The sequence below is a fragment of the Orbicella franksi genome, chromosome 12 (genome assembly GCF_964199315.1).
Source record: "Orbicella franksi chromosome 12, jaOrbFran1.1, whole genome shotgun sequence".
NCBI classification, from domain to species: Eukaryota; Metazoa; Cnidaria; class Anthozoa; order Scleractinia; family Merulinidae; genus Orbicella; species Orbicella franksi.
The window spans coordinates 1,465,384-1,484,639 of NC_138156.1; the positions used below are offsets into that span (position 1 = coordinate 1,465,384).

The 19,256-nt window shown below is 37.8% G+C and overlaps 3 protein-coding genes across 3 annotated transcripts; 2 read left to right on the plus strand and 1 right to left on the minus strand.

Moving 5' to 3' along the window:
- The first annotated feature begins 99 nt into the window (after window positions 1-99).
- On the plus strand, window positions 100-1,084 carry LOC145462839 (rab-like protein 3). The gene has a single exon (XM_081446463.1). It carries the CDS (start codon window positions 114-116, stop codon window positions 864-866), a length of 753 nt encoding a protein of 250 aa, XP_081302589.1. The 5' UTR covers window positions 100-113; the 3' UTR covers window positions 867-1,084.
- A 1,476-nt stretch (window positions 1,085-2,560) lies between these two features.
- Window positions 2,561-7,825, plus strand: LOC145463407 (uncharacterized). The gene is made up of 5 exons (XM_081447161.1): window positions 2,561-2,978; window positions 4,170-4,292; window positions 4,980-5,162; window positions 5,778-5,861; window positions 6,055-7,825. Exons 1-5 carry the CDS (start codon window positions 2,961-2,963, stop codon window positions 6,259-6,261), a joined length of 615 nt encoding a protein of 204 aa, XP_081303287.1. The 5' UTR covers window positions 2,561-2,960; the 3' UTR covers window positions 6,262-7,825.
- Window positions 7,826-8,518: 693 nt separating this feature from the next.
- LOC145462889 (flotillin-2a-like) lies at window positions 8,519-18,639 on the minus strand. The gene is made up of 10 exons (XM_081446538.1): window positions 18,495-18,639; window positions 18,066-18,147; window positions 16,585-16,829; window positions 16,089-16,291; window positions 15,623-15,775; window positions 14,720-14,901; window positions 14,211-14,256; window positions 13,623-13,760; window positions 11,261-11,410; window positions 8,519-10,812 (listed from the first exon to the last, which is right to left on the minus strand). Exons 1-10 carry the CDS (start codon window positions 18,541-18,543, stop codon window positions 10,783-10,785), a joined length of 1,278 nt encoding a protein of 425 aa, XP_081302664.1. The 5' UTR covers window positions 18,544-18,639; the 3' UTR covers window positions 8,519-10,782.
- Between the last annotated feature and the right edge of the window lie 617 nt (window positions 18,640-19,256).

The window sequence follows — 19,256 nt, forward strand, 5'->3', positions numbered from 1 at the left end:
CACTGTATGGGTAGCCTGGTGTTGCCTAGTGGTAGTTTTCAATGTGAAAAGTACTGGTACCTAATAGAGCTTTTGAGGCTGGAGCCCAGTTTCTTCGCGTATGACGTGTCAAAATGGCTGCCTTGGAGAAAGTGAAGATATTAGTTGTTGGGGATTCAGGCGTTGGAAAGACTTCCTTAGTTCATCATATTTGCCACAATGAAAGTCTTTCAACCCCAGGATGGACAATAGGTTGTACAGTGGAGGTAAAACTATATGACTACAAAGAAGGTACGCCAGCAATGAGGAGCTTTTTTCTAGAGTTTTGGGATGTTGGAGGCTCTGCCAGCCACGAGAACAGCCGTTCAATATTTTATAATGGTGTCAATGGATTGATTCTGGTTCACGATTTGACAAACAAAAAGTCATTTACAAATCTAAGAAGATGGCTCGCAGAGGTGTTAGGTTCTGGCAAAGAAGGCAACAGTGTCTTGAGTGCCAAGCAGCAAAAACTTTCTAACAAAGACAGTTGGTTTGAGTTTTCCATTGATATAGGTGAGGACTATGACTCCGAGCAGTTTGCAGGAAACCAGATTCCTGTCATAATTGTCGGCACTAAGCTAGATCAAGCTGGAACTGCAAGAATTCTACATTCATCCCGGGGATTAAATCTTGCTGAAGAAATTGGAGCTGACATGATGAATCTCAACTGTACAGATGTCAAGCAACTTAAACCAGGATCTCACAATGCCAGAAAATTGTGTACATTTTTTGATAAAGTAATAGAAAGGCGTTTTTATTCGCGTGAAGTGCCCCAATTTCAGCAGTCATTTGGTACAGAATCACCAAAGTCTTATGACAGATCTAGTAAGCGCAAAATTGTTTGAACACTTGAATAAGAACTGCGCTATTGATTACAGTAACATTAGTGAGCTCTGTAATAGTAGCTAAATATATTGTAGATGGTTTATTTTGGAGATCTCCAGTCGTCTGTTTTGTTTACTGATGACATAGCACATTCAACTGGTACAAGAACTTGTACTTGTTTCTCAGACTGTCAGTGATATTAATGTATTAAAATAAAGAGATGAGGCTCAATTTAAAACCTTGTTTTACCTTTATTTCACCTTTCCATTTCTGTCAGTTGTTTGCTCACACTCCTCAGAGAGAGAAGAGTTGGCATCCTAACCAAATTGCTGTCATTAGTACAGCTGAGGACAAAATTCTCCTACGCTGTTCAGCGTAACCTACTACAAGTAGTCGCATCAGCACCTATACAAGGGTATACATTACTTTTTGGGGGAGACACTTTTATCATGATAGCATTACCTAATCAAAAAAATGATAGTTAATATAAAAATAGGAAAAAAAACAGGCCTGAAAAAGGTTTGGGCTCCCTTGTTGGAGCATGAAAATACCAACCTCTCATCTTACCAACTCCTTTCAGTACTTAGAGATTCCCTTTCAGAACCAATGAAAAAGAAGTAGAAACTACTAAGAGGAGAAATATGGATATGCAACAAAATCTAGATATTGAACACACGTTAATTGTGTTGGCGTTTTTTACCGTCTGGGTCTTTTGTAGCTTCTTGCTTGACAGACAAGGGCAGTTAATACTTAATGGGCCTGAATAATAATGAATGACTTTTTAACCATATGGTCGAAGGCGAGCAAGTTTCTTAAAATCGTCGGATTTTTTTTCTCGCCTATTTCCGGCAAAAGAGGAAAAAAAATTCAGAGCTGGTTTTGAGCTTTCTCATTTAGTACAGTAGTGCTCAACACTTTGACACCTAAATAAAGTGGTTTATTTTTGTTTAGTTAGGCCCAGTTCAGACACCGAACTTTTCAAGAGCCAAACTTAACTCAAGTTTGGACCAAATGAGGACCGAACCAAACTATCAAAAGTACACCTGTTGATACAGACGTCAAACTTAATTTCGTTATTAATTTAATTTATAAACTCTTGGTCTTCAGCCATCGTAGCTTGCATAAAATGCATGTTTTTAAAATGTTTATCACCACTGTTTTATATTTTTAATTTAATTTAGTAATTAATTTAATTTAATTTAGGATATAGTAACCATCCTGAGTCAGTATCACCCAACTAGTAGACTAATGCAAATCCTGCATTTTAATTGGCTATGCTACTAGAGTTTATTAGTAACTGTCCTTGAGTAGCGAAATTGGCCCTATCAAGCGTGACGCTTTCTTTCGTTTTATTCCCAAATAAATATTTCTTCAACTTGCATTTGCTAACTTGATTATTGCCTTTTCTGTCTGACTAGTTGGGTGATACTAAAACATTTACACCCTTAGCCCTCAAGGGCCGCGGGTCAATTAGACCCGTGGCCCGCAAGGGCTACGGGTCTAATTGTTAATTAACACCTTTTCTTGAAATGTGTGACTAAACAGCTCCGTACTGTGTTTGCATGTGTTGTTTTTGCACAAATGGTACACAACCTTTAATTACGAATCCATAATAGATATGTACTACATACTAAAAGCTTCTAACTCAAAGTGGTAGTATTCATCCGTCAAAGAACTGTTGTCGGGCCTAATCCCGCTCGGGCAAAGACGCGAGAACGAGGCATCATGATCGACGATAGAGAGCTGGGACCGAAAGCGCGCCTTGAGAGTAAATTTGTTTTTACGATCTTGGGGATGAAAATAGTTTTGTTTCAAGCTTGTACTCGAAAAACCTTTATACTTGCAGACGTTATAATTTTGCAGTGAAAACTGGGCAACAGAGCGCTATTCTGACGAAAGAGAATCCGGTATTTCGCTTGCAAGATGTGATTTTCAGACTGTTTGGACAGTTTGGTGGGTTCTTGAAAAACAACTTCGCTCTTTACGCATGGAACGGAATCAACAAAACATCTTGGAGCTTCTATGAGGAAAAGATGATTAATTTTGGTTTTTAGTTTGGTTTATTGATTGATTAAATCCTGAAAGTGAAGACAGTAGCACAGAAGAAGTTTATCATGGTTCCGACAACTCGCGTGAGTAGTGACCTACGGAAACTTTGTTTTAAACAATAGCAATGGTGATCACGATATTATTATAAATAACGGATTTATTTTGACCCTTGTTTCCGTTTACGCAGTCTGAGCGAAACGGCGGTAAGCCGTTAGGGTATTAGCCGTTAGGGTTAATTTTACAATCAATTTTGTTTTCATATTTGGGCTAACTTTCAGAATACCCACCACCAATTTACGTCCCACGGAGTCACAAAAGTGCCTATTGTGTTATGCTTCGGTCTACGAAAGGTTTTGACTCACTAGATAGCAGAGGGATCAAAATGAAATGCTAAGATGTGCCAACAAATCTGAGAGCAAACATTTAACTTTTTAAAGTTTGTCAGGGGGTATTACCACCCGGGGGAGGTACTTTCTGGCTGGGGATGTGCCGCTTGGACCCTGGAACCCTTAGCCTATGCCAGAGCTAATTCAGCTGAATTTTGCTACCCTATACTAGAGTAAACTCCCCAAATCCCCCCATCTATGGACACTGTTGAGGCTGATTTGCGTAAATTTAAACTTGTTGATTTGATTTTTTTACATTTTTGAGTGGCAATTCCTGGTTTCCTTAGTCTAGATAAAATCTTCAACCAACTAGTCAATTTTGTGAAAAATGATACCCTATTCTAGACCCAAACGCTCTGATTTATATACCCTATTCTAGAGTAAACTGCTTGAAAACCATACCCTTTACAGCGGCACATACCTATATAGCCCATATATGGCAGTGCTCTCCCCCAGGGGGTATTACCAATCTTTAAGGAAGTTCAGTAAAAATCCTCGGTTGTGATAGATATGGGAGCATTATTACAAACATGACGATAATTAGTGCAGAGATAACCTGTTCACACTTGAAGTTAATCTCAACATAATTTCTGCTTGCCTTTGTCTGGTTGTTGTTGGCATTTTTTGCCTGACAACTTTATATTTCAGATTTTATTGCATTTTGCAGCACGCGGATGATACTCCGCTTTACATGCTGGGTGAGGATTGGTTCAGCCAGGGAAACAAATACTTGTACCTAACTACATAGATGAGATGATGACATCACTATAAGTAACGTGAAACATCCTCCTTATGTCCTGCTCATGCATAGGATAATGGTAACTGGAAACTCAGGGAGTGCTTTAATTGTGATAGGTATTAATTAATATCTACTGTCATGTCTCACAGCCAACTCCAGGTCCCAGTGACACCAGTGACCAGGCCTTGTCGACAGCTGCTATTGTGATGATTGTTGTTGGATCATACCTGGCTCTTGTCATCATTTTTCTTCTAATCAGGCAATGTTTGAAGGTAAGTTAGAGGGAGATGCAGAGAGCAAATTGCTCAAGAAACCACTGGATTCTGAATAATTTCTCCAAGCAGTACTCTCCATCCAGTATTAGTGTAAATCAACCAGCATTCTTCTGTGAATGCTGTTCTCTGATTGGCTATGTTACTCACTATCACTGGCTGTTGTAGATAGGGAGTTGTCCAGCTGTGTGCGCACAAACTGGTAGCGCCTCTTCTTTGCATTTTCAAAGTGTCTGAAGAGGACTGAGATAAAGTTTTGGACGACTAGTAGATTTATACTTAAACAATATAGTTATTCATTCTCTATTTCTATGCCTGATAGTTGACTTGGGCTGTGTCCTCGTTACCTCGTAACTTGTTAATGTAACCTAAAAATTATGCTGCAACAAGGTTACCTGTGATGAAGTAGCATGCCATTCAGGAGAAGACACGATACTTCTTTTAACCTAGAGCAGTTTAGACACTTGGCAAGTTCTGTTAGAAATCTACGGATTTGATTTGTTTTGCTATTGTTGTCTGTTCCATGATAGAAGGCACTTGCTTTGCTTTTTTTTAGCTGAAAATTGTAGGTTTGGGACTGGAATTCTTAAGAGTGTGTACTAAAATATTTAGACTGCTTGCTACCAACAATTTAACAGTGATGATACTTTTAAGGATTAATATAAAATCTTGATTTACATTTAACAGTCACAAGGAATAAATATATGTCCTTCATGGATATCAGAGCTATGTTGTGGATCATGTTGTGCAAATGAGAATGATGCACAGAGATGCTGCCTTTGTGCCTGCTTTTTGTCAATGGCTGAAATGTGTGACTGTTCTACACCAAGTAAAAAGTCTTGTTTGGACTGCATGTGTCCCTCAAAACAGGTGCTAAACAACTTGGAGTTATAATCATGATCATTTTTCATTTCTCGAACCCTCATTTTTTAGAAGCTCCCAATAACTTGAACCAAAAGTCATTTCCCTCTCCTCAGTGGAACACTGAAATTTTACCCCTATTTCTCAAACTATCTGATTTTTCAAACCAGTTTTTGTTTCCCTTGGAGGTTCGAGAAATTGGGATTCCACTGTATATGTTTTAGTACAATGTAGTGGCTATCATATAAATAGTTGTTCTCAGTAATGAGATGAGTGGATAACACATAAAACTTTAAGGGCAACACAGCTGTGCAATAAGTGCTGAATAAGTGCAGACCAAAGAAAGCCATTTGCCATTGTGTTACCTGTTACATCTGCTTGCAGTTGCCAGTAGTTTCATTTGATTCCAAGAGTAATTACCCTTAGTGGCATAATACATGCAAAAAACAAACCTCAACATATGATTTACATATTGCAACCACTCAATTTAGTTAAACTGGCCATTTCTCCGATAATGAAATGTTTGACCAAACTTTGCTACAGACATATCTAATGACAAACATATACACATGTAAGATACATTAGACAAGGAATTGATCATTGTTGTTGACGTTGTTATCCTAGTGGTGTGATGATACATTTTGTTGTTGTATGAATGCTGAGCCAGGTGGAGCCATGTGTCAAGACTGCAATGGACCAGAGTGTGCAGTACGTGATACTTAAAATATCATTTTTGTGATCTACTCATCAATCCTCACTTTAAGCACCACACTGACTAGTTGCATTGAATTAGAGAACTTACCAGCTGTAGTCATTTAGCAGTTATTACTTTTTTGCAGGTGTCAAATCCTTTTCACCTTTAGTTAGTCATTTGTTAAAAAGTTTCTTTGCTCTTTTTCAGTTTGGTGATTGCAACTGTGCTTGTAATTGTGCCATGCCAGAGTGCAACTCTATCAACTGCATTTGTTTCACTATAGACCTTGGGGGTGGTAATGCACAACAGCAGCAACAGATGACGCAACAGCAGCTTCAACAACAGATACAACAACTGCAGCAACTGCAGTGGCAACAGCAACAGTCTCCACAACAGCCAGCATATCCGAGATAACAGCTTAAAGGAGGCCAAAACTCTTTTTGTTTGATGATATCATTCCTGTCATGGATGTTGCTCTTACTAGTTTGTTACAGCAGGCCTTCAAATGATCTCTCAAAGTTTGAAAATGACTAAAAGGTAATGCAGATGGAAAGCAATTGGAAACAAGACTGCCTACTTTCCTCGTGTAACAGCCGTGCTGTTTTCTAATACATTTTGACATTTTGTTTGATAGAAGAAAAACTTAAAAAGCTATGCCATGAACAAAAAAAATGCCCATTTTTTAGTAGATTTTTTACCCTTTCCTTTCAAACTTTGCTTTTTCTCTTTTAATTTAATATAACTGAATGATCTTCAGTGTTACAAATGCACCATGTAAATAATGAAATCAGTTTTGAATGTTAAAATAAGATATAAGGGTGAAAGTGTGCTTGCAACTAAGTCAGAAAACAGCCTTGTCTTACATTGCACTAATACTTTCATATCCAGCTGGTTTGTTCAAATGCCAGACAATTTTTTCTGCTTTCTGCACCTGTCTAGTTTCAATGATTTGTATGGGTGTTTGATGCATATGACACATACAGGTCATCCAAAGTTTGCCACTCCTGTAGTTTGCTCAGTTGATTCCTTTTGAAATCTGTTCAACAGAGTGTTTCACATTGCTTGTTATTTAACAAATTGACATCAGTTTTTTATGTATCTGTCCTCTTACTGATGATAAATTGCGTCATAACATTGTCTCGAATTCTCCTATCCCTCCTTGTGGTTAGATGAGGCTATGTAAACATGGAAAAAGTGCCCTATTGCTTAAATGTAAAATATGTAAACTATGCAGTGCACACTTTTTTAACAGTGCTATTAATGATGTAATATGTTTGGCTTGTGTGCTATAAAAAACAGCCTGTTTCCAGTTACAATAATTTGTGCTGAGGCAAGAAAGTATTAGTGGTGACAGTCTCTGTGGTGCATGCTGTTTATTGTGATTTACATTAATCTGGAAATTCAATCCTCGGTAGTCACTTTGTCAAGCGTTAAGTCCCATATTTTAATTAGTAAAGTAATATATCAAACATGAAAGACTGTGTTTGACCACATTTCTAAACACTGAGAAGAGAGTTGAAAATACAATGCATAGCAGAGTATTTTTGACTAACTACAAGGTGTTTGGAATTGTGGTAAAACATGGTCTTGTGTGTTTGATATATCTTGTCAATCAAAGCTAAAACTCAGGAGAGAATGGAGATGAATACTTTTTATTAGGAAGCATTACGGTGATGATTTCCTTTGTTTAAATCTGGTGAATTGTTGAGTTTTGAGAAGTTTCCAATCTTGTTCTTAAAGTTACAATAACCCTGGTTAACTATAGATTCTAGTCAGTCCCTCTTTGCACTTTGGAAGAACACCAGACTTTTTTCCCCACAGTATATCTCTGTAAACCATACCTTTTCCAGACTACTCCAATTCTAGAAAACCAGCTTGCAGATTTCCATACTTTTTCAAGAAATATTCCAGATTCTGTACAAACCTTGGGAGATAGTACTATTTTGAACACCCAGAAAATACCCCTACCAAAAGTCCAGACATTCTCACCTTCAAAAATCAAGAAATGTTCTCTGCATCTCACTCATCCTTGAGCTGCCACCAAATTTATATTAGCCTGAGCACATATTCTAGTATCTGGCAGATGTTGGTGTGCTTTCTGTCTCCACATAACAGGCTTTTCAAGGGATAGCTAGGCTTATTGTGCACGTGTAATACCAGAGTGCAAACTGGGAAAGAAAGAAGTTTGGGGAAAAAGCAGAAGGAAGGATTATTACATTTTCAGGAAGTGAATGGGAAGAAGAAGAACAAAAGACCCTTAACTGCCCATGGTGTTTCTCCATGGAATACAAAACAGTTTCCAAGACATGAGTTTGATGGGTCATTATAACCACTCATTGCATGTTCCTAAAATGTGGAAAGAAATCATACAAACATAATTTTACCTGAACAAACTAATGCTTTTATCAATTGGTGCTGTAATCATGGTATCAAAAAACTGCTCAATCATTGGTGAACACAATTGAACATTATCATTTTCATGACATAAATAGGTTACCATAGCAACAGTAACAGTATCACATGCTGACAACACCCTTAATTATAGCTTTAACTTAAAGGGCTTGCAATTCAAAAATGGCAGGGTGAAGTTTTCTTATTATCAAATTTTGTTAAGCAGGATAAGACGAAACTTTTGGCAAAGTTTAAAAAAATTCTGCACGTAGCGTTCAGAGCCACCTTAAATTGCGTTTCAAAATCTAAGTGTTGGAAAGTACTGGAAAATGTTTTGAGCCACCTTTAGTGGCTGGAGTGAACTACATTTGAAACAACAGCAACATTTTCCTAATAGTTCTCTTGCAACCTTTATAACATTGAGGGACACAATAATCACACAAGCTGGCAAAACAAAGTATATTTTAAGTGAATATACAATGTCACTGACTTCACCAAAATTCTTGGTTACAACCGCATTGGTCATTTGTAAGTTAAATACAGGCAGATTATTTATCATTTCATATATGTTTTGAAATAGGACCCTGGTTTCAGAGGTGTCTTTATCTGAAAAATTCAGGGGCACTTTTATAATATTGCCTCCTGCTTAAGGTCCTCCTACATTCGTTGAATATGTATAACATGCACCTAAACTTGTAAGCGTGCTGTGCAAAGGTACTAGCAGCCACTAGACTCCATTGACACTGGATGAATGAACAGGCCTTAACTCACTGTCCTAAGTGGTGCAAAACAGGGTGGCAAATTATTTTTACACAGCACAATGCAAAGCAGAATTCTAATTCTCCAACATGTATTTGCTGCTATGAACTAACAGCAGTAGCTGACCATCAACAGATGACCACTGGAAGCACAATACCATCATACTTCCCAAGTCACAACACCAGAGCAGATTAATAAACAACAGCATCATGAGCCTAGACAAGTCAACTCCCAGTGGTTGCAAGGCCATTGTTGTAACAAGGTCACAATGGTATCATGCAAGTTTTGTGCTGTTCTTGAAAAATCCATGGGAATGCCAAAGCACAAATCAGATTATCTTTGCTAAAGCTGGACTGTTATGACTAGTCTTAAACTTAATCAAAAACTAATGCTCCATTCACACCAAGTAGACTAGTTTAGCTAAATCAGGTTTGGGCTTTTTCTGACTTGTCCATGACGTTTTGAAGTCATATTGAAAAGACAAATTTTAAACCCCTTGCTAACATATTAATTTTTAATCAAACAGGTTTTCACCTTGTTAAGTTGTGGGGTGTGTACGGTATGAGCAACTAATTTTTACCTTGTTTAGTTAAACCACTTTTAAACATGTTGGTGTGAATGGGGTATTAGTCTCAAAACACTATTTTCATGTTTGACTATCTGCACAGTCCTACATTAACACTACTTAGCAAAGCTATTCTATGGAATGTTCATTTTTGTTAACCTGTCCTAAGAAGAACATTTCTCTGTTGTAAATGGGTGAATAGGAATGTTGGATAACTACTAAATGCTGACTGTTAACTGCTATGTCTGTATGATAATTCTGAGCTCAGCTCTCTGATAATATTATAGTTCTGGCACAAAAATTCTGTTAGTACTTAAGTAGACACTCACATTACAATACTGGTGCCAATTGTTGAAAGGATAGATAATTTACACATTTACAACTGGACAAAATGGCAGTCCACAGTGATAGTATTGTAGTTTGCTAGCATGTATAAACTTGACAGTCATGGATAACATTATCTACCTTTTGAACAACTAGTCCATACTCCAAGCTAAAATGGAAACAAATCTTTTGCACATGGCACTACAAAATTCTGCTATTTGCTTGTAGCAAATCCACAATAACAGACTATTGAATATACACAAAATAAACAGACTAAAACTCTTGTTACATAAACCCTGCTGGCAGCCACACTTTTTTTGCTGACAGACATTATAAAACACACCATCAAATTCAATTCCCCACATTCTTTCAGCATTCATACATGTTGAAGCCTTGCTTGTAAATATGCTATTTTAAAATAGCACTGAATTCCAGTCCGGAAATTGCTATAAGGCTAAGCTATGCAAAAACGTTACAAATGCGTACAAAATTGAATACTGCTTAACTTGTGTTAGGAAGGAATCAGTGATGTGTATCTGAGGTTCTCGATAATCAAGTCCATGGCAGAGAAAAAGAAAGCTAACAAACATCTCTACCAAAATAAGCTGTTTTACTACTTAAAAAAGTGTTATACTTGCTTCAAAAAGCACTACTCAATTGATTATCAATCAATCCATCAAGTGACAAATCAATCATCAAAATAAGATTGTGAGGGAGACTTGATCCCAGTTGCTCTGGTGTCTTCTTAAAAGGAAGGAAGAAAGAAAGACTGGGAGCAAGTTGGAATTCCTTCCTTGTGGTAGAAAAGAAAAACAAAAACTGCTTCTAAAAAAAATCTAGCCAAGGATCAGTTTACCTAAAACAAATTATTCTACAGCAGCATCTCTAACATTTTCTCATTTTGCACCAGGAATTTTGCCAATAACCTAAAAAAAGAAAACCAAGACTTATTAATGCAAGCATCACTTTTATGTTTCATTCTTTACTATCAAACTACATTGAATATTAAGAAAAGACTTCACTCTGAATAAAAGAATGCATTTGTCAATGTCACATTCTCTGTGCCTCACTTAATAAAGTAACTTTACTTTGGCCAACAAAGATGTCACTAAACAGACATAACTGACAGCTTTGGTTTATGGAGTCGCACTTTGACAAGTCAAGCTACATACAGTGAACTCTAAATTGGCCACCTTGTAACTTCATGTCATATATATTATGCCAATAGTAATTAATACTGCTTTTATATTTATAATACAAAACAACCACCTTGCATTAACACAACCACTTCACTATCAGTGAAACACTTTTCTCTGGCTAAAGTAAGAATCAGTCATGCTGTTTGATATGAAAAAACAAATCCTCAATACTTACCCCACTCAAGTCAACTCCAGTAAGAGCTTGAACAGCTGGAGGAAGCTGACTGACGAGTTTGGACACCTCACCAGTAACGCCAGAGGCATTATCACCAACAATTACGATTTGATCTGTCTTAGCAAGCGGGGCAGCCACTTCTGCTGCCACCTACAACACAAAAAACAGTCAACTGATGAGTGATGGTGAATCATTACTCATCTCAAGTTTCCGTGATATAATACAAAATACAACCAGAACCATAGGCGTACGGGCACCCTTGGACTTGGGGGGCGGTGACCTTGCCCGAAAAAAAATACTCAATGCCTGAAAGCATGAGTGTAGAAATCGTTTTGCAAATGCACTCAAATTGTGTGAAAAACATAAATGTTCACAATGATAGTTCTATTGAAAGCTTGGATACTCAATGGCCTCTATCAACAGTCTAAATCTAGTAACATCTAGAACTTATTAAAAGAAAAAGTGCTTCTTTTCATGGCGTTTGCTCAGCGATCGGATGATTAGCAACAGTGACATTTGTGTTTGAAGATGGACCATTTGGACGACCGTTACAGAAGCAATCATATATTCGAGACGAACATCTCGACATACTCGAGACGTTCAAAAAACAACATGAGGCATTGCTAGAAGTCGTTCGAGATAGTCTTGGCCACAGCAGACTTGCAGCGAACACTGCAAGCCTTCTATGAATTCAGAGGCCACATAAATAAGATGGTTAACAAAATGGATGTACTAGAGGAACACCTCCAAAGAAAAATTCAAGAAATAAATTAAAACACCCCATTGTTAAGACATTCTAAATGGCCCTTTCAGAGCCACCACAAGAAAAAAAAGTCTTGGTCTTTGTTCGCTTTGATTCGTGTCCTTGTTTTGTTGATGGAAAATTGGGAAACCAAATAATATCCTTATTGTGGATTTCCACGATACACATTTAGCCAACTTGTAGCCAACAGAAAACCCCAGGTCCCTCATAACATTTCAGTCTAAGTCCTTTTTTGCATGGCAAATGTCAGAGAAAGTAGATTAAAATCTAAAAGGAAAGGCTGAAAACGCTGTCCCGACTGACTACCATGGTGTTTTCGGTGTGCCAACGATACTTAAGATCAGCAGCAGATACAACTGGTAAACTTTATCCCATACGCACATGGTACTACTTCAGGTACCAACCCACTGAAGAAACCACTCAATGACCTACAGACAACCGGTTGGGCATATTATCACACAGAGCTTCATAAAAAGAAGAAACTTTTTAAAAGTTTTGAAAATCACATCAACAGCATTATTTTGTAATGTTTTCTCTAAGTGTCATTGCTTGAATCATGACCATTTTGCCCAAAAAATTACGTAATTTTCCGTAGCTGGGGGGTGGGGGGGGGGGGAGGGGCTGTAGCCCCCCTCGCCCCCACAGCTTGTATGCCTACATGTATGACCAGAACCAGCAGGTGATTATCCCATTCAGTTTATTATCAATCAACTTGTGTCTTTATGTAGTTTACAGGAATTTCCCTTAACCTGTAGAGTGGCAAGCTTTTTTTCAATGCCTCTGTATCACTCTGTCTGGGTGTGAATTTGCCATTAGTCAAAACTATGCCCTGAGTTAGTGATGGTTAAAAGCATGTTGTCTTGTTGTCTTAAAACCCATAACATCTTATGAGTTTCTAATGGACAAAAACACTTTGCTCAACTTTGGCCATATAAATGTCACCGAAAGGAAAAGAGTTGAGGGCGCTCCATGGGGTAATCATTTATGGCATTGCATGTACAAGTGTTATGTTTTGAGTGCTGTTTTTGCATTTGCTTTTACACCCAGTCCTCTCAGACTTGTTACAGATGTAATAAGCAATGATTAAATAGTGTTTTACTATCATCTCAATTAAAATTTTGAGTTTCGGTCTTTAATAATTGTAAATGCCCAAAACAGATGTATTTTATAATTTTTTTACGGCTTTATTTGTGATTTTCTTGAATTTCCTTCAGTGAAATCTTCCAAGATTTTTAAAACACATCGCATCCTACAGGGTACAAATTTTAAACACAAGGAAAGTAGGGTTTGTAAAGGCAGTGTTTTCAATTTTTGCAAAGATATGTCTTTTACCACTGCTTAATTTTGCTTTTTGTGCTCACGTTGACGTCTTAAAATGATTTATCCAAAAAGACTGACGTTTTCTTTTGAGGGCACACAGATTACTTGAGCTTTCCTCCTCAGTGCGTGTGTGATCATAAAACTATAGGGAGCCACCTTAAGTTACCAAAATTTAGCCATTCATTGAAACCGAACAGACATATCTGGTCATTTAAAATATTTGATACAATAGTTACCATCCTGTTAGCAATGTGTTAAAAGAAAATAAGATTGTCTGACCTTTGGTAATGCCTCCAGAACCAGTGAGGTTAAGGCAGCATCTCCATACATTTTGTAAGCTGCTGCTTTTTGCCTCATACCCTCAGCTTCTGCTTTGCCGACAGCTTCAATGGCAGAAGCCTCTGAAGAGCCTGTCATCTAAAAATATGAACAGTATTTTACAGCAGTCAATAAGCTGCTACAGGAAAAAATGTTGTGAACTGTGAAAAATGAGCTATGCTCTTTTACCATCACTGAGTGAGTTACTGTAACATGAGAGGTAATGGGCCAACACATTCAAGCATTAAACATGGCTAATCATCTCAGCTGATGAAAAGCCTACCAGTTTGCTATTTACAAGCATGGCTGTGAAGTTGAAGTTGAGTGTACCATAAAACAACTGAAGCTAGTGCTAAGAACAGACTTGAACTCTATCAATTCACTGGTATCTGTCTACATTGCTGGGTGGAGAGATTGGATGTACTGTTGCAAGAGTTTATGTCTTGCTAAAGAACATGACAAGACAAATGTATTACAACTGGCCACTAAAATAATAGTATGTCTTGTCTTAGAATAGTGCAAAATGCAAACATTGAAATGTTCTCCCACCTTAATCCTCTCTGCATCTGCCTGAGCTGCAAACACAGTTTGTGTCCTACATTAAACACAAGAGAGATTACAGGGCCACCGTCAGTGATATTTAATTTCTGCTGGGTCTAAGTTGATCATGGTTAAGATACTTTTTTCAAGTCAGTTATGTTACAAGTAACTGATCTACATGAAGCTCATTATGAGCTCAGGGGCTAGAACATGCAACCACTGTGCATAAGGTTACATGAGTTTCACTACTGTCAAGGACTCGTGCTTATTTCTTTTTCTCATGCTTGTGGCAACTTAGCACCTTTCTCAATTTACAACTTATAAGAGGCATGATTTACATGGGACTTTTATTTCTCAAACTAGACGAAGCTTACATATTTCTTGACAGTCCTAGTTCAGCTATGTGAGTCAGCTGTGGAAAATGGTTGGCATGTACGAGACATCAAGACATGAGACTTGCACACAACACAAGAAAGTTTGCAGATATAATCTCACATGGAATATTTACAAGTACACACCTTCTGCCCTGAGCTATGGTTTCCACCTTGTAGCTCTCAGCCTCAGCAGGTCGCTTGACAGTAGCAACCAGCTCCTTGTCTTTTCTGGCCACCTCCTTCTCTTCCACTTCAATCTGCTTCTTCCTTTCCACGACAACAATCTGAATCTCTTCTGCTCTGATCTTCTGTCTCTCCTTTGCAGCCTGAAAACAAGACAGATCAAAACATACCTATCAAGTTATGTTCAAGAGAACAAGGCAATCCAGGAGTTAAATAGCTAAAGAACTCTTACATGATTCACTGAAACATTTCCAGAGTAATGTTCATGACACTTAAAAATACACTGTAGGTTCTGCTGGATACAAATCACAATAAGGAGTGACAGTACCATGTATCAACTTTTTGGTGTCATTTAAAGAAAAGTCAAGCATCATGAGATGCAAGAAGGAGGGGGGGGGGGGGGTGGAGGTGTGAATAGGGGTATGCAAGTCTGCCGATCTGTGCCTTTTTTTGCCAAAACCCTTTGATTCACCAATATTTTTGCTCAAACCCAACACCACAACCACATTCGGAAACAGAAGAGTAAAAAGTAAACTGGTATATATGAATGTCATTTTTAATTTCGCTCAAATAGTAAAGAAGGCAACATGTTTGATGACTACAGTATAACACAGTACAATTCCACTAACAGTCCCACACCTGAGTTTAAATCAGCTTCGTTTGAAAAAAGAAATAATTTGGAGGAACTCATTAACATACCAACCAAGGCTGAAGAAAGATCTATGATCCACATTTTACTTTATGAAACTGTTTACTTCATTTTTTGCCTATGTTTTTGGCCAAAGTCTCACCACCCACATCTTTAAAACATTTGATGTAGAGTTGATTTCCTGCTTCGCAAATAGCACCAGAAATTTATTTCACCTGTAATTCATAAGACAGTTCAGCCTCAGCTTTCCTGGCATTCACTTCCTGGTCATAAGAAGCTTTCTGCATCTGGTACTCTCTTGATGAGTCAGCAATATTAGTCTGGGCTTGGTATGCAACATCCATCTTCTCTTTCTCACACTCTGCTTCCTGATTCAATTAAATACATGGAGCTATTTAAGGAGTTCTTTATATTAAATAAAAGCCTTTTTGTTTACTGCTAACAAGTAAATCCAGTAAAACCAAGCTTAATCATCATACAATAGAACTCTTACTAAATCAATATAGTTCTTGACACATGAAGGATGAAAAATACACTGTTGTGAGTTTTGTGCTTTAATTTGGACCCAGGGGTGAAGCATGTGGGTCATAAAATGATAAATCGCAGCACAGAGTCTAATAGACACAAGTTGTATGATCACCTTGTTAAAATAACATAGACATTATTTTGTTAGGTACACACCCTTATTCCAGCATCTCTATTGGATTCAGCCACACCAATATCTGCATCCCTCTTCACTTTGGCTGTCTGTGTCTTACCAAGGGAATCCAAATAACTGACTTGATCTTCAATGTCCTTTATTGTAAAGCTGAGGATTTCAATACCCATTCTTCCAACATCAGGAGATGCTACTTCTCGAACCAGAGCGGCAAATGCTTCACGATCTTTGAAGGAAACATTGAGACATGAGATACAAGTGCTTAAAGGGAAACTACTTGTTAAGTGGCCACACAGTTACAACACACTATTTAACAATTAGATTATGAGCTTGAGATATCTATGAGGTGTTGGTTTATGAGGCCAATAATTGCGTGGACTGAATATTCACTTTGAGATTTACAGTAGTGTATGTGCACTCGATAATTTTTTCAGCAACTATTAACAGCCAGGGATCAAAAAATGGGCTACCTATAGGTTTGTACAATTTAGCAGCATTTTTGCATTATCTACATTGCACCTTTATAAATCTCCTCCACAGACAGAGTACCAAGGATTGCTCTGAGATGTCCTTCTAATGTCTGCAGGATAATGTTCTCAATTTGCCTCGTTGTTCTTCCAAGAAACTGTTCACAAGCAGTCTTAAGCAGTTCAGGTTCTGTCATGACTTTCACTTGTGCAACCCCTGTTACTGTCACAGCCACACCTTGAGCAGTTTCAACCATTTCACATTTTGGATTCAATGTCATTACTTCCAAAGTTAGCCTGAGATAAGAACATAAACCAAATTATAAAGGGCAAATGAATGATTTATGACACTAAAAAAGAAAATTAACACATAATTCATCTGGATGAATTTTGCATCTTCTATATTATGCATAAGAAGACACCTTACACTGTATTAGGCACAATATGCCCTCAGTTTAGCAATAAGTGTATCATTCAAGATGCACTTAATCAATGAGTTCATCTTGATGCATAATCTGTCTGGCATTGCCTGTCTTTAAACTGACATGCCTAAATGAATGCATCACAAAGCTTTGGCCACATTAATTTTGTCCAAATGAAATGTGTGCCAAAAGCACAAATAGAGAGATCATTTAAAAGAGGGAAAAAGAGGTTCCAATAATACCTCCTTGCTTGGACCAATTTTCTATCAGTCTATGTTTTCAACCCCCTTTATTTACTGTTTAGTAATATTTGTCACATTTTTTGATCGTTTTGCAAAATCCAAATTCATCAAACTTTTGGGACAAAATCAGTGTTTTTCATCATATGGCTAGTATACACAACACCAGCAAACACTGGGCCAAAAGTACTACCAAAACACACACACAAACAAACAACCAAACACAAAATCTCGTGGAGTTTTGTATGTCTACATTTTTAATGTCTCCACCAGTTGCCGCAATATGTTCACAGCCATGAAGGACATGAAGGGGCTTCCCTGTGCCCTCTCAGATTAATAGTAACCAAATCTATTTCTTTAAATTGCAAGATCTGATTGACTTTGGTGCCCAGAAAATGTGTTTGAGCTATATTGAAAGCTACAATCCCCTTATCCCTACATCCCACAAAACATAGCAAGAAACTCAGCTGAATAAATCCAAAATCCTGTGAATTTGCATGATCTGTGAACTATCCATTAAACCTGAAATCTAAACACTATTTTCCAAATCTATTGCTTATCAAAGCAAGCACAACACAATAAAATGAGGAGTCAGCAAAACATCAAAAGAATCAGTGACGTTCTGTATCCAAACACGAGCCAATTTGGCATTCTCACGGAAACGTCTTGAACCTCAGTTGGTGTAACTTCTAAATGAATGCTTTCTTAGAGAAATGTGTCCAGTAATCAGATTTACGATGAAAACTTGGTTGCCGGAAAGTAAAGATGTACAGCGCGAGTAGTCATGACATCTGTATATAAGCTTAAGCTTTACCACCTGTTATTTTGAAAGACGACGAGCATTCGGTTCAGGTAAGATCATTTTTACTTACGCTTGGACGTCTGTTACGAAGGCCCAGGCCCATACCCATCCTCCTATAACGGTTTTTTTGGCATCATTGCCGCAGCAGCCACCTAAAGTCAAGAATTGATTGCATGCATAAGTAAAGATTGCAATGCGGAACATCCCGATATCGATCGAAAACCCTTGTACTGCGCTGCAAAATTACCGCACGCTTTTATGCTCCGAGAAGAAGAAAGATGGATTCGTGGAAGTTCGTCCAACGTTTAAGTATTCTTTAGCTTGATTCTAATAAGTATAACGATCACCAAAATTCGCTCTAAAGCAGTGAATGTGTGAATCTATTGAAAGGTTGTGTAAAACGAAATCGACCAGCATAATGATCAAATGCTTGGGATTACAACCCTCGTCACGCATTGTTCATAACGTGCAGAAAGAAATCATACAAACATAATTTTACCTGAACGAACTAATGCTTCATTCGGTCCAACTGTATAGCAGTTTCCCATGACTGAGCTAAACTTACGGAATATTTGTTCACCAATATACTTTACAACTGCTTCAAAACATGTATGGCGAACGCCCCTAGTCCAGAAGTCGACCCAGACTCCAGTCAACAACGAAACAGATGGCTTCTTTGATCACGTGATAAACCTTCATTTTGACGGCGTGGCATGGGAAGGGTATCTGTTCGTTTAGCCCCTAGTAAATTAGCCCCTAGGCGATTAGCCCCTGACCAGACGGCAATTGGCCCCCAGCCAGAAATACTGTCTTTTCCTCGTTCTTTAAGGATTTAAACCTGAATGGGGGCTAATCAACTTCTGGTTGGGGGCTAACCGGCTAGCCATGGGAAAAAGTGCGCACCGAAAAAATAGTCTGTCTGGTCTGTCCACAGACGACGTTTATTTTTTGCTGGTCTGTAGGCAGACTAACTGGAAAATATTTATTAAAAAATATACTAATATAGACTTCTTCAAGAAAGGCAACTAATCTTCCCATTAACTGTAAGCCATTATCACGTAGTAAAAAAATTACCATAAATATTTTGATCCTTATCTTATAACAAACTGAAGACATAAGCTGAGGTAACTAGGGTCTTTACCTAGCTGTCAACAAAACGTGGCTGCGTTAGCTTTTGAGTGGAATCTGATGCTGGAAATGAGTTAACGTACATTTTAAAATCTGTTTATTTTATTTCGTTTCATTATCCATATGACTTGGC

Excerpts from the sequence above, each read along its gene's own strand:
- LOC145462839 (XM_081446463.1), top strand. The coding sequence starts at position 114 with ATGGCTGCCTTGGAGAAAGTGAAGATATTAGTTGTTGGGGATTCAGGC.
- LOC145463407 (XM_081447161.1), top strand. Across the intron at positions 4,293-4,979 it reads TAATCAGGCAATGTTTGAAG|TCACAAGGAATAAATATATG; the intron begins GTAAGTTAGAGG and ends TACATTTAACAG. Across the intron at positions 5,163-5,777 it reads GCATGTGTCCCTCAAAACAG|TGGTGTGATGATACATTTTG; the intron begins GTGCTAAACAAC and ends TTGTTATCCTAG.
- LOC145462889 (XM_081446538.1), bottom strand. The coding sequence starts at position 18,543 with ATGGGAAACTGCTATACAGTTGGACCGAATGAAGCATTAGTTCGTTCA. Across the intron at positions 16,830-18,065 it reads TTCGTAACAGACGTCCAAGC|GCTAACTTTGGAAGTAATGA; the intron begins GTAAGTAAAAAT and ends TTCTTATCTCAG. Across the intron at positions 14,257-14,719 it reads ACCATAGCTCAGGGCAGAAG|GACACAAACTGTGTTTGCAG; the intron begins GTGTGTACTTGT and ends TGTTTAATGTAG.